Consider the following 16,152-nt stretch of genomic DNA (forward strand, 5'->3'; position numbering starts at 1 on the left):
TTATTTAGTATTTTCTTTTTTTTTTTATTATATATTGTGTTATGCTGTAGAGATAGTTCTTTACTACCTAATGGTTTAGAAACGTGTTTAATGTTTGTATTGTAAACCATTAATTGAGGAAAAGAAACTTTGAAATTGTATTTTATGATCCATTTTACAAGTTTTTTTTTAATAATTATTCCATGCAAAAATATAAAACATCCACATTTGAATGCTTTTCTGCGATTCGATTTTATATTTGGCTGGCTAATAACAGATCTTATAGAAAGAAAAAATCAATACTTGTGTAGCTTTTCTCGTAATCTGATCTCCAGGAGTTTTGTAGAGTGAGAAAAGTGCAAACAGAAGATTATTTTCTATTGAATATGTACTATATTTTTTGATAATATTTAGTTTAGTACATGTTTTTGATGAGTTATAAAACACTTTACAAAATCCACAAAATTGCACCCATAAATACAATTTGTTAATAAGATGATAAAACCCCATAACCCGAGTTATAAGGTGGACCTTTCTTCTTCAGGGTTTTTGTCATCTTGTATCAATACCTCTTGAACCTACGTGTGTTTCTGACATCATGAAAAATACAACTTGTTAATAAGAGTTTTTAACTATGTAAAAGAAGGGGACATATCTGAACTTTTGAAATAAAATTTATTTTCTGAAACTTTAAAGAATTTTGTGAAGGGAAAGGGAGACAGTTTGAAGTGATTAGTTTTATCATTCTTAATTACTAATGTAAATAGGGGTTACTTTTTTAAATCTTTATAACCCTAAGAACTGTTCAGACACTCATTAATATTGTGTATAGAGGGAGTGTTTAAAAACGTCATCCTTTTAACATCTTTTCTTTAGATATAAGTATTTTATGTTATGAATAATGAATATCCTTACCATCATATAATATGTATGGTGTTTTAACCTATTTTTTACTCATTAGAATGAACCTATATGCATTTACTTTAGCAAGTAAAAGATGACTCAAAACATATACACTGTTACTGTAAGAATCCTAGTCTTGTTCTTTCGATTTGCCCTTGTTCAGGGTTATGGGTGAGGAGTGGCACACCTGGAAACTGACAGAACTGAATGACAAATGGTAAATTGAATAATAGATTGGACTTTGTATTTACCACCATCATGTTGTTTAAGTTTCTAAGTATTTTTACCTTTTCCACCAAAGGTGGACAGAGGCTATGATTTCACGCCTGTGCGTATGCGTTTGTCAGCAAGATTTTTCAAAAATGGCTGAATGGATTTGGACGAAAATTGTTTTGAATTTGGAATATGACCCAAATTAGAAGTGGTTAGTTTTTGGAGGGTCAAAGGCCAAGATCACGAAAATTCAAAAAATCCCTATCAGTTAACTTGGGGACCGATTTTTCAAATTATTTTGCTCTATATCTCAGTTTAAAATGATCGAAGTTTGATGAAACTTGATGGACACATGTAGAATGTTATTCCTCATTGTCCTGTCAAAAATGGTCTATTTTCGTTGATAATGACGAATATACGGACACAATTCGTATTTTTTGAGAGCCGAATATCATCAATGCTGTGTGGCGGAGGTATGTGCTTTACTGAGTGCCCCTCTAGTTACTGTAGTGTTAGTTGGTGTGAGCCTCATCAGTATTTTCACCATGGTGTTAGTTGGTGTGTGGCTCATCATCAGTTTTTCACCATGGTGTTTGTTTGTGTGCGCATCATCAGTTTTTTCCCCATGGTGTTAGTTTGCGTGTGGCTCATCAATATTTTCACCATGATGTTAGTTTGTGTGAACCTCATCAGTATTTTTCCTATGATGAGTTAGCGTAGATTGATATTTTACAGGATAGCTTAACTTGGTATTTTTACCTGTGGTGTGTATTAACTCTTTCAATCCGTAATGTTTTGCACATTCTGCCAGAATCATTGTCATGATTTTCTAATAATTATCAACATGCTTTATAAAACTTCAGTTGTCTTAATTTTAAGAATAATAACATGGTTTAGATTTGTTTTCAGCTAAAGAAATTTAAATGTTATCGAACTCCGTCACCGTCCGTTGGGTAAATCAGGATTTTCAGGCAGATGCTGGCAGAATCCGCTCGGGTTTAAGAAGTGAACGTTTTTTATATTTAAGCCTCTAGAGGATGCAAATCTTCGTTCACCCAATTCTTCTTCCTCTTAGCACATGATGTGAAAGGGGGTATCTGTGAACTTGTTTATATCTTTGATAATCATTAAGTGTTTAAATATATTACTGAATGTGAGTAAAGTTAACACTTTTGTTGTGACATTTACAATTGTTCCATTGAAATTAATGAATTAAATATTTAGTTTTTTTTTCTTTTATTATATGTTTAACATGAGACAGAATTTCCAAAGCTATCAGGGATCAAAAACAAAACATGAAAGATTTGAGTCTCCTGAAGTAATTATCGTAAATGCACTTGGTAGACTTGTTTTACCAACTTGAAGCACGTGTAAAATGGGATAGTCATCTGAATTCCGAAGAAAATATAAATCCATTTACCGAAAAATGTCTTTGAAATAAGACGAATTATAAATTTTTCGAAATCTGAAGATTTTAGTACATAAGCACGTTATTTCTTCATTTGGAGATGGTCTCGTGTACCTGCGAGCAGCTTTGGGTATGTTTACACTTCATAAAACCCCGTTAACTCAATATACAAATTGGGAGAAAGTTTATTTTAAGATGGTTCAAAAATGATGCTGATGTCATACATACAGCCATAAGATGACGTATAGGTAAATAAACATGTAAATGGTATATAATTGTGTATTAATAAGTGTTTTGAAAATGTTATGTGGGGACAGTATTGTGGTATTACCGTTACTATCTTGACCCGGGATACTTAACGGGTAATTACGTAATTATAGCATGTTTATCAGTGCTGCTGCTTTACGTTTGCTATTTACAGAAGTGTGTTTTTGGAGAGGAGGTGCAAGTTTATATTTATGAACGTTGTTTCTCCGAAGGAGAGAGAAATGAGCGAAAACCCGCGTGTCAGGTATTACTCTCTCGATAGACAACACTTAACATAGACAGGATCTTATTTGAATTGCCAACCTCGTGGCCTACTTTTATAAAACATCAAACTTTGCATTGCATGAAATAATGCAGGATCTAGTCCTTTCTTCCATTGCATTCGACGTTGATGTATTCTGGGGTGAGGAAAATACGTGTCCGCTCGCATATAATACTGTTGTTAAGTGGTTTTATTATGCAAAAACAAATTGTCAGTGTGACACATTTTCTCTTGCACAATACTGCAGCATAAATCAAGCTCAGGGTGGCGGAGGTCATTGTACACTTACAGTTTGTCTGCAGGGGGTTAAATTCAGAAAAGTTGTTTCATGAGGCGTAGTTTTCAAATTATATAGCCAGCTGCTTTCTTTTCAACATTGTATTAGGAATATTTAAGTGGACCAATATCAGAAATGTTGATAATGCATAAATGTAAAAACCAGGATCTGTGATAAAGATATAATAAAATAAAATAAACGTGTTGAAGTGTTACTAACATCACCGGTGTTGTAGGGGTAAAATATTAAGGGTTATAAATTAAGCTTGTCTAGGCCGAGCAGGTGGCATGGTATGTACAAAAGGTTAAAAAATAAGAACGTGTTTATCCTAGACTGTACCGCTAATGTGATTGAAATTTCTTAACATACAAATGTAAATTATTCTCTAAAGAAAATTGGTCTCTGTTAAAAAAGACATAGCTGTATAAAGTGGCCGGTCCTGTCATTAATATAGTGAATGTCGTGTATTTTAATCATGATGAGATTGAGTATATGTACTATTCAGATCTGCCTGGAAAGAACAATGTTATACGAAGCTGTGTTTCAGAAGTGACAGCTCATTATAGCACAAAAAAAAGTTGTTTGGCTTTTACTTCATAAGGAGATTCTTCAAGGTCCATTGTTGAGCGGTGTAACAAGGTGTTGCGTGTGTTTTAGTACAAAGCTGCATAACGTGTTATCTGCGCCGTGCTCGCTGTGGGGGGTCGACCCCCGATACTTAGTCTTGTAAGGTATAACAAGATCACAGGCACAAAGAAAAATAGTAGACATTTACCTGGGAAAGAAATGTGGAAAAAGCACGATGCACAACAGTACAGTAAGACGAAATTTACAAATAAGACTGGTAGAAAACTTAATATTGTAAAAGCACGTTGCACAACAGAATAGCAAGGCAACAATTACAAATAATAGAAAACATTATATTTAGATATAAAGAAAAAAATCAGCGATAAAATATGTTGTACCTTGAACAGTAAACAAGTACGTCATCGCTCTTTTGTTTCTCTCTCTACTTGTAGGATTTTATAATATATTTAAAATGCGTTAGCATCAAATCGTTAACATTCCAATGCTGCCATAGATTTTCTGCATATTATCATCCGATAAAAATGCAGTTATATGAAATTTAAATTTCCCTTTCACAAAGAATGATTGTGTGTGCTTCGTGTTATCCCTCGATGGACAAGGACTTCCAAGAAAGCTGACATGATTGAAAAATCCGTTTTTCAAGTCGGTTACCGAATCGTGCATTGTAATTTGTAACCGGAAGTTTGACATACATAAATTCGTAGTGTTACCATTTATTACGTTTTTGTTTGGCCTTGATTCGGCACGTTAATAGTTTTGTAGTAGTGTTTGTTTGGTTTACTGTGTTATGTACATTCAGTTTTGTTTAACAAATAGATGTTGCGTGTAGTGTTAAGACGACTTCCGCCGGTACATTATTTCAGGTTTTTCTGCATTTCTTTTTAAATTACTGATATTATTGTGTAAGTGACAAGCCTTTTTAACTTTTGATAATCAAAGGCACTCAACTTTTATGATGCATTTTTGCATATTTTTCTCTCTCTCTCTTAGTGTAGATAAAAGACTCGTGACCACAACTTTTGCTAAGAAATAAATCTCAATGTCTACTTGCTGCTGCTAGTGTTTTATTAAATAGTGGAGACTGTATTTTAAATATGTTTTGAACTTAACATGTGGTCATAAGTTGTCGTATGTCAAATAGCACATCGTAACAGACTTATACTCTGGACGACATAGGTTTGATTTGTAAATAAGTTAGAAAACAAACGCACTCAGATCTCTAGAACGCATAATTTTCACTATTTTATAGTACTTCATGAATGTGTGTTACTTCTTATTCTAAAGTTATTGGGATTTCCGTACGTACATAAGTGCATGAGAATAACTACTGAAAACCCCCTCCCCTTTCATGCTATTTGGGAATGGAGGGAGGGGGATACAGACTCTTTGTATTTCTTCTCTTGTGAGTATAACTAACACATTTAACTTTTGCAAATGAATCTGCAATATTTATTGCTGTGTTAGTTACCAAGGTACGTAGAAAAGTGAATTTAATCATTTTGTTTTTATACTTCGTTCTCCTCGTTTTCAAGGCTGGTATGCATATTATTAATTATTCGTGCATTTATAACCAGGGATGATATGCATGGACGTAAAACCAGTCTTATTTTACAAATGGTTTTTGTTGTTTTGTTTTTGTAATAGAAAAATAACTGTTGTAATACCTAGAAGACAAGTGTAGGCTATATGAACAATCTTGTGAAAATAGTACACTTTCATATAAATTTTACAAAGTGCCATGTTGGTATTTAACTATAAAATTGGGGTTCATTAAGTTAATGAGTTTTGTCTTGTGAAATGAATTGTTTTTATTTTTATATAACTTGTATAAATTACAGGGACTAAAGCTTAATGGAACTGCACAATTCTCACATAACATTTTTTATTTGATTTTATTCTGCCCTTTTCAAAAGATATCCAAGCTGATAAACAAGAAACACTCATAATCTTAGTTAATATGCTTTTTTCTAAATGTGGTGAAGATACCTTGTTAAAATTCAGTTTTATCACTTGACCCTTCACCTACACAACACTTGAAATTTTTATCTGAATTCAAATAAGAATTATATACTCTGTGAAAGGATGTTTCAGTAAGGATCTAAAAGAAATACATAGAAAAATAACATTAACAGTTTGACCTGTGTCTTTAAGAGGTGTTGGGAAAAAAGAGGCAGTAAAATTAAAGATGTTAATCAGAAATTTAACAAGATGTTGGTAAAGCACGGATGCAAAAATTGTATTTGTCACACAAAGAATGAAGAGAAACAAACAAGAAAATGTATTACCAAAAACTTAATTGTATTATGAGACCTTTTCCACATTTGGACCATTGGACACAATAGAGTAAGATTATAAAAAAAAATGTTGGAAGCATAATAAGTCCAATATGAGATTAATTATCAAGTTCCCTCTCAGCTGACCTTTTGAAATATCCAACCATACAGTATTGAGAAACTCACTCTAAGAAAACTAACATTATTACCAGTTATTAGTTTCTACTTCATTCAAACTTTTTGGATGCCTCAGCAGAAATAAGTGTTATAATCCATTTTCAAGAGAAGTGTGAACAGGAGGGTAATCTCTTACAGTACTAACCAAGAATATGTAATATTTAGTTGTTCCACCCTCAAATACTAAATAAGGCAATGTATTCATGGTCTTTCTATGATGACTTCACTGATGTTGCTTTGACAGAAACAGAGCAGAAGTAATATGTTAGAGAGAAGGTGTTTCAATTGCTGTGAAGCACAAGTCCATTCAACATTGCAGAATTAGTAGAGTAGCTAATAGCTGTGTAATCCATGACTTAAATGAATGCCTAAATAAATTACAAGAACTGATCTGAATATTTTTGTGTGAGGTATGTTAAAAAAATTACCCAATACCAAAACTTGTTTTAAGAATGAAAGCACGTGAGTCTCCAGGAAAGACAAAGAATAATATTTCACAGGAAACTATCAAATTCTTCAAAGACAGCAAAGTAGACATTATTAGTGTTGGTCAGGAAGGACTTTGACTACAGTATAAAGCATGGAAAAGTGAACTGAGGTCTCAAAATAATAGTTCAGAACAACACCCTAGAAACTAGAACACAGAGATAGAATTATAAAAAAAATTATGATGATGCAAATTGTGATTAGTAAGGAAACAGCAACAAAGTTGAAGTAAACTGAATGTAGTTGCCTTATCCATAATGGAATGTTTCTGAGGCCACTTGCTCACAATGTATTGGTACTGTGATTTAAGTCAATGTTACATCCTAATTATTATTGAATCTACAATCACTGTTTCCAAGCCAGACATTATTCAAGGAATAGGAAGCTACCTTAGTTAAAGCTAGAGTTGGCCAATGCAATTACCAGTGATAGTATTTCTAAAACATAAGAAAACTAAAGTCAATAATACCATTGGAATATTTTAGGTGTAAAATGACATTTGGAAGATGGATGTGTGCTACTTGGGGATAATTTTGTTAATCTCAACACAGTTATATTTCTTGTTATGAAGCAGTCTCATGATAGTTCACTGAGATTTTTTTTTTATGAACATATGTGTCAATCATGCCTATAGGAAATTTATGCACAGGGTTTGCCAAAGAAATAATGTATGTGTAATGTGTGACTTCTAGTAAATGACGCACTTTGTCAAATAGTTTTACCTACTGAAAGAAAGGAGGATCATCTCATGATTTGTATTAACTGTAACTTCAAAAATGCTTTTTAAGCTTTGTCTTTTTATATTCCACCATTATTTTTTACATAGAGCTGTGACATGAGGTCATATGGAAATTGGTTTTAATTTATATTAGTTTAGTATATAAAAAAAATTCAGTAAGTGAAGTAAATACAGCATATTTATTATACAGTGACATCATCTTCATTAATATTGTTACTGTCCTCCAACAAAGATGCCATGTGAGACCATATAACAAAGCTCCACTGCCTGTACTTAGTGTGGGAAACCTAAGATCTCTATAATTAACAATGAGCAAAAGATTTCAGAAGGTTAATTGTCTGTATCACACAGGTATTGTTGATATTTCATCCTAGGTGTCAACTTCTATAGCTAAAGCTAAACATCTTGTGTCTTCCTGGCATACAGTTGTACTCTGACATTAAAATGATGTACTAATATTTGACACATATGCTTTCACTGTAAATCCAAAATGAATTGTTACAAGTTATTATTTTAGTATACATGAAAATAGTAAAGCTTTTATGAGAGATACCAGTATGATGGACAATGGGTTTTAAAACCAATATCAAGAGTAATTGGACTCTTTTAAGTTTTGAGACAGTTTGAAGTTTAGTATATTTAAAATAGTAAATGAAGCCAACTTACTGCCAGCTTAATATGTTTTTAAACCCTTCAAATTCAAAGTTGTGAGAAGCAAGCATAACAAGAACCCAGTGTAAACTTGTTGTGACCTAATATATATATATAGAATCTCAAGTTGCCATACCTAGTGATTTATGGAACTTGGACAAATAAGTAATGATTGTGAAGATTTTGCATCAAAGCATTAGATGTCTACTGATTGTCATACAGGAAGAAAGCAATGTGATAAAGCTGAGTGCAAGTTCCTGAGCATCATCTATTCTGCTTGTAAAGAAGAGTGATGGATTAACTTCTTTTTGCCTGGATTACTAGGTGTTAAATAACATCAAAAAAAGATGCCTACCTTTTTCTATTCTATTCTTGAAATTTTATGTGGCTACACTTGGTTTTCATTTCTGAATCTGTTGAGTTAGTATGGAAAAGTTAGGTAAACATGGAGAACTAAGAGTTGACAACATTTAACGCAGGTAATTGTACCCTGGGGGATATTGTTTCTACTGTTTGTACTATATAGTATTCTAACAACTTTTGAAATTTTAATAGTGTGTTTTAGAAGGATTGTTATAATGTTTATCTTAAATTACTTTAATGATATCCTAACCTATAGTAGTCATTTAGTTATGATATTGATGGCCTGAATAAAAGAAAAACTAACATAATAGAAAACACAAACCCTGAACAAAAAGAAACGAAATCTTAGCTGCACCTCTTAATTTCATCTCTGTTTCATATAAAAAGTGAATGAGGGATGTACACAGAACCAACAATATATGAAGTTATACAGAATTTGCTAAAAATTGAGTAACCTGCATGAAAGTTGAGGACACACTAAAATTTCTTCACAAGAATTTGGAGTAATGTATTATAAGGCATAAGAATGTGAACAGACATTCACTGTCTTCAAGCAATACTATCTTGAAACTAGCATTATTGTATGTGACATCTGTAGGTTTATTAATCTTCAGCCCAGATGGAAGTGTTTATGTTATCACAAATGTGAAATGAAAAAGCAAAGTTGATTGCACTTTCCTTGAAATAGATTTGACAAGACTGTTGAACATCAGTTGATCTGAAAAATAATTTTTTCTCATTATTAAGCTTACCCTCCAAATTGATGGTCACTCATGATTCACAAGATATTTTGAAATGTGAATGTTAGATGGCAAAAGCAATCCAAAACAACATGAGATTGAGTATATGTAAAGTATTATCTTAGACAAAACTGTGAAATTGCTGATGCACTGTTAAAAAAGTTGCACAGTGAAGATGGCTGTATATGTTTTGAATATCAAAACTTCCTTAAAAGCCAACAGGTTAAGTATAAAGATGTGCAGGGCTGTACCATGGGTAGTGCTAGTAGTATGTTAGTGCAGGTCACCAACTCAAAGGGGGGCACTGATTCCCTAATAGAGTAACAAAGCGAACTAATGGGTACTTGCCTGTATCAAGGCAGCTCTTTGTAATGATTATAATATAAGATTTTTTTGGGTTGGGGGAACGGTGCCAAATTTATGTTGCACAAGGTCCCAGGAAACATCGGTATGACCCTGAAGATGTGAGGCAAATGAAATTCCAAAAGAATCTGTGAAGGCTGTACTAAAGTATAGTATTTCTAATCAGATTCATTTATACATGTGACATCACCTGTAGGAATATTCAAGAGGCCACAAAGAACTGTTACGAACTTTTACCAAGATCATTTCAACTAGAATTACGTCATCTTTAAAACCTTCCCACAGTTAGACAGCTAAACAGGGTTGCAGGATAGTTGTGCATAATGAGTGCTGAAGAATTTCTTCAGGACCTGAATATTTTACTTAAAGAGCCAACAGGAACATACTCGTGGATAGCAGTCACTTGTAACTTTGGTTATGCCCTAAATGACCTGATGAACTATAATTTTGAGCAAAAAAGTGTTATAACTTTAACAAAAGTATTGTTTTAAACTTCTGATATTGGGTCGTCAGTCATGACTCATACCAAACTTTGTAAAAATGTATAAATATAAATGAAAAAAAAAAGATATTACTTAAAAGTAAGAAGGCAGAAATAAATATATGCTAAACTATACCAAAACAGCTTTTTGTGCAGGAACTGTTCTCAAGAGAATGATTTATAAAAAGCAAAACATGAAATCTTATTGATGTGTTTGTCATGGTAAAATGAATATTATGTATAGAGTTTTAATTTAAATCTTAAGACATGCATTCTTAAGAATGTATACTGTAAATATTTTTGTAAAAAGCTCATTATGGTATTGTGTGTATTTTACAGTAAAATATATTGGGCTTTTTAAAAGAAAATTATATTTATTGTTAGTTTTTTTTCTACTGACTTCTATTGGAGAAAAAAAACATAATACTCAGATTTTCTTTTTACTTTTGTATACTGTTTTGGGGAATACCAATCTTTTGTAACACTATTCTAGGCTAATATAAAAATAAAATCAATCCTTATTTAGATAATAGTTTTAATTCAAAATACTGATTTTTGTATTACTACTATATTTCATACTGTAATGTAGGGACTAGGAAAACATGTACAATTAGTGCTAGCAATTAATTCTGCCACATTATGTTATTGTCCTCCTATTTCCTAAAATAAAGTTAATCTAGAAGTGAATACAAAGCATTGAAATCATGTGTAACAATATTGTGATAAAATGTTCACCAGTCTTATTTTTATGGTTAATTTTATTTTGTATACTCATTAGCTGTTAGTCATTGTTAACTTTAATATTGTATTATATATTGTTATGAATTAACAATTTATTTAATGTGTTAAAAACATGTGAATGTGATATAAATTCACTATCAGTATTTCTGCATACCTAGTTAGAAAACTTTTTTCTTCCAAGAAAAATGGCCTCAAAAGTAAAATAGATGAGTGTGAAATCTGTCGTTCACATTTAATATACTGTAGTCATAAATAGTAAAAGACATGAAATACAAACTTCTGTTGGACAGTTCAAACTAAGTCTCAGCACAGTTTCCTTCAGAAGAGGAAAAAAGAAAATTCCACAAGTCTTACTTTCACCAATTATTGAAGAAAGATATGTAACTAAAAAATAACATTTGTTTAAAAAAATAGTACTGATTTTTGTTATTGTCTATAATAGTAGTTTGCTTGTAACAGGAAATTTTTTTTTTATTTAAGAAAAATTTGTGTTTGGTTACTGTCAAGAAGAATTATGTATTTATTGCATTGCATATTTTTAAAAACATGGAATCCCAAACAAGGAAACATAGAACACCACTTTTAATGTTTTAAAATAGAATAAAAGCATTGATTTCACTGATACATTACTACTTTACCAAAGTAGTATTTTTTAGTAAATCTGACCACAAAAACTGTGAATATGTTAGTGCATCATTCTGCAGAATCAACCTAATTTTTGACTTGCATTCAGATACATAGGGGAAGGTATGCAATAAAGTAGTTATATGGTGAATCACACATACATATTTCAAGAAGAGTATCTTATTTTTTTTGTCTTTCTACATCATTTTTGTAAAGCGAAACTGTAGATACAAAAAATATAATTCATTTAATAGAATTTGTGTCATATTTTTAATGTTTCTACCTTTTACATTTCCGTTAAGACAGTCTTTTTAATTATTGATTAAAGAACCTTTAAAACATTTGGAGTAGAAATTTGACATTTTGACGGCTTATATTTCAATGTGGTAGGTTAGTTAGTGGGAGATAAGTCACAGTAACACCATGAAAGCACCCCCCTCTTCTCATCTTTGTTATAATAGAAAAATGATAGAGTATAAATGTTGATTTTGAAGTAATAACACTGTGATAGTCAAATACAAGAATAAACAGCAGGAAACCACATACTATTTTCAAGCAATTGTATGCAACAAACTTTTAAAATACTGTTTTGTAATACTCTAAATGCTCAAGCTGTATGTCCAGTTATATTGAAACAGAATTCATATTTCCAACCTTTTCTGTTTAATTAAACAGAATTTGTGCACAGAAGTATGATTAGCTAAATGAGGATTGCTGCTTATACACACTTGTGGAATTGTAAAAGCTTATAAAGTATTAAAGATTGAGACTGAATGGGATTTGAACTCTTAACTCTACTAACTGGACAGATGCCCTTACTCGTATGATCTATTAAGTTAGGCCATCAGTTTTGATTCATTTATTTACTTAGTTTAACTAAATTTTTATAACGTGTTCAACTTGTTATATCCTGAATATTTGTTTATTATTTTGTTGTTGGTAACGTTAAAACTTAAAAATAAGAATTATTGTATAAACTTCTTATAATAATAATAATAATAATAATAAAGATAGATTAATTAACAAATCAAAAATTTGATTTTGGATATTTAGTCAGAAAAATATTTTAGGGATTTTTGTTCTAAGTATTTTGAAAGGTAATTTAAAATTTTAATATTTAGTGCGGAGCCTACTGAACTGAATAATTAATACAAAAATACAGTAACAGTAATTTTTTACAGTAGGTAAGTTATGATTGTAATGATTAGAACATTTTGAACCGTAGTATCGGGAATAATCACATTCAAAAAGGCAGTTGAAATCAACTGTTTATTTTTTTCTTAAATCAATTGCCATTTTGAAAGTAACACCTAATGATGACCTGATACTATGGATCAAAACATTGTAATCATTAATATCAGAACTTGACTAAGGTAAAAGTTACTATTATTGTATTTTTTGAATTAATTTGTAGTTTTATTATTAGAGAACTATTGACAAATTTTTATTCATGATGATATGAAGTATTTTCATTGCACTAGGGCAGAGGTCATATTACCATGAAAAATCTACATTTTATGTTACTTGACATCATTCTAGGAATAGAGAAATAGAATAAAAAGTAATCTTTTAAAAAATTTGTGTTTAGGATTTTTAAAATTTTAAGAGTTTGTGTTATGGTACAAAGAAACTTGATTTTGGTTGTGAATGATTACAGTTTAGTACCTATTGGTTGTTTCTGGTTATCTGACCTGAAGTAATCTCAGATTGACTGTAGATAATTACAGTTCATGTAGCATGTTTGGAGGAGCTTGACATTTGTTGTCACATAACATTTGTTCTGATATGAAGTTACGGTTGTCATTTTGATCATAGTTTAGATTGATGGCTTGAATAAAATTGAAGGTAATTAGTTATTGTGAGATTGTGCTATTTATATAAGATTACTTGACTGTTTATTTATGCCCATATTTTCACACTGTAAAATTCTGGTGTGAAAAGATCTGTTACTGGATTTTATTGATCCCAATTTAACTTTAAAAAACCTGATACTACTTGTTGCAAGTTACAGTTTAAGTAAATTTATCATCAAGAACTTTTTTTTTGTCTAGAAGCAGCAGGTATTTTCAATTTCTCTTAATTTTTTTGTTTCTCACACCTTTAGTCACCTCACCTTATCCTCCCCAGAGACCATGGATTTCTTTAGAACATCCAAATAGACAGAGTCCCTCATGTAAGTCCTTGCTGTTATGTAATTCTTATTAACAAAACTTAATGAATGCTAATCCTCTTAGTGGAACTAAAATTAAAAACTGGAGAGTTGAAAACTAAAATTTAAGTTAATAAAATGTTTGATTGGTACTTATGTACAATATACTACCATTAGGCTTATAGAGACCGCATTTATATTAAAATGACAGTGTTAGACAGAATATTTCTTCACATTTAACTATACATGTTACATTCTTCATTCAATCTTTTTTTCACAGTTCATGAGAAACTTAATGAAGTAGTTAAAGCTAACAGAATGCTGTGGTGATTTCATAAAGAAATGCCTTTATCCATTTAAAAAAAAAATTGTGTTTATGTTTCCAACAAGGTTTCATAACATCACTAGATGTCTTGTGTATTATAATATTAATAATAAAAGTACTATTCAATATAATACTGTCTTTTTTGTTGAGATAAAACAAGATGCTTACTTTATGTATCGTGGTATGTAATACTTTATGCTGGAGAAGTGTGATCTGTTGATCTCTTGTTTGTGTAATATTACATCACAATACACTTGATAATACTTATTTACAAAAGTTTCTTTACTGGCCCTGTACTAGGCTGTGACGTATGGCATACAAGATGTGTGGTCAAGATGCTATTTTGTTTTTTCTTTCTGAAAAAAATATAAGGCCAGTAAAGAAAGATAGAAATATTTGTAAAAAAACTATAATTAGGCTTATTATAATATTATGCTTATTTCACGCCTGTGCAAGAATTTAAGAAAAGCAAACACTTTTTCAAAAATTTGTTTTTCATGAACAAAATTATTAAAACTGTAAACAAAGTATATAAAATGATGGTGGAAGGGAATAAATGTTGTTTCCTTGAAAACTTTATTATGTTTAAATTCTTTGAGACTTAAAACACTCCATGTTTAAAAACATTTGTGAAATGATTTTTCAGTTTAAATTAGTGAATTAAAATAGATCAAAACTAAATGAGTAACACGATTTCGGAACTTGTTTTCATAAACCACTTACCATTCTCTAGCTGTAGGGTGAAAGTAAAGAGCTCAGCCTATTTTATTTATATAAGTAATTGCTTTTGGGAATGGTTTATTTTAAGCTGATAGTTTCAACATGAAGGTATTGATTTGTTCTCTTGACATATTCTACACGTTTATAAATTACAAAATATAAAGATTCCCTCGTGTGGAATATAACATTCTTATTATGATAATTTTAAATGTGTTTTACTGCAAAGACTTCTATTGTAAATTATCAAAATGGCATGTAAAAAATAAATATATGAATCAAAATTAATAGCAACAGTTGCACTGTTTATGTTAGAACTTAGATAAACTCTAAAACCTATTTTTAATATTATATATTTTTTAAACATTTCTTTTTTTCTCTATACAATATTATAACATGTTGTGAAATACTTTTATTTAGTTTTGATTAATATATTTATCATGTCATCATGTATTGAACTTGTGCTCTTTTTGGGGGGGGGATTTGAAATTATTTTTATCTACACTTCAGAATAACTTGCCATGGCACATTTTTAATTTCTGTGATTTGATGCATTTCCATTTTGATATATTACAGTATAATTCAAAATTATTTGATTCTCAAGGTTTGTTGGTATATTTCCATTTATGTCTTGTACTCTTATCATTTTTAAGGTGTTTTCAGTGTAATGTGTTACAATATACTGTGTCCTAAATATGCCACCCGCCAGATGTATGGGTACTGTCCAACTTGGGCTCTCAGCTGGGAGTACAGGCGGAAGTGTATAATGGAAGAGATTAAGCACTATTCTGCAGACATAATATCTCTACAGGTAAGATCATTTTAACTTTTAGTGATCCTTCTGTTGACACACAGCTACAACTTAGGTTTTTATATTCATTGTTATTATTAGGTTGTCAAGAACATAATGTCACTTTTTTTTAGATGAAAAAACCTGAATAACTTGTACATAAAAAAAAAACATTTATTAAATGAAATAGTCTCCATTCTTATAGATGATGCTTTTCCATCTTACAAGCAGGTTGTTAATGCCCTGATTAAAGAAATCACTTGGCTTTGAAGCAAAAAACATGTCGATGTCCTCTTTACCACCTTCCACGTTTTCCCATTAAGATGGTGTTGCAGAGAACGAAAAAGATGGTAACCTGATGGTGTCATATCTGGAGAATATGGTGGGTGGTAGAGAACTTCCCAACCCTACTCCATAATCTTGTGTTGCGTCAAACGTGCCACATATGAACGTACATTGTCGTAAAAAAGAAGAACACCTTCCGATTGACGAGTGGAGAGCATTTCTGATGAAGGGCTTGACTTAAACATTCCAGTTGCTGACTATAGATCTTTGCATTGACAGTTCGCTGTAGATTGAGGAGTATGAAATGAATTATTCCTTTGATGTACCACCAAATGCAAAACATCACTTTCT

General features: G+C 31.1%; 1 protein-coding gene across 2 annotated transcripts in view; it reads left to right on the forward strand.

Moving 5' to 3' along the window:
- The window catches only part of LOC106464062 (CCR4-NOT transcription complex subunit 6-like), an 84,383-nt gene that overhangs the window by 54,835 nt on the left and 13,396 nt on the right, over positions 1 to 16,152 (forward strand). For both annotated transcript variants that reach the window (XM_022391952.1, XM_022391948.1), the window contains 2 exons: positions 13,640 to 13,708; positions 15,380 to 15,537. In XM_022391952.1, coding sequence (XP_022247660.1) covers positions 13,640 to 13,708; positions 15,380 to 15,537 — 227 coding nt within the window. The remainder of the gene's footprint in view (positions 1 to 13,639; positions 13,709 to 15,379; positions 15,538 to 16,152) is intronic.

Source organism: Limulus polyphemus, unplaced genomic scaffold, assembly GCF_000517525.1.
Source record: "Limulus polyphemus unplaced genomic scaffold, Limulus_polyphemus-2.1.2 Scaffold57, whole genome shotgun sequence".
Lineage (NCBI taxonomy): Eukaryota > Metazoa > Arthropoda > Merostomata > Xiphosura > Limulidae > Limulus > Limulus polyphemus.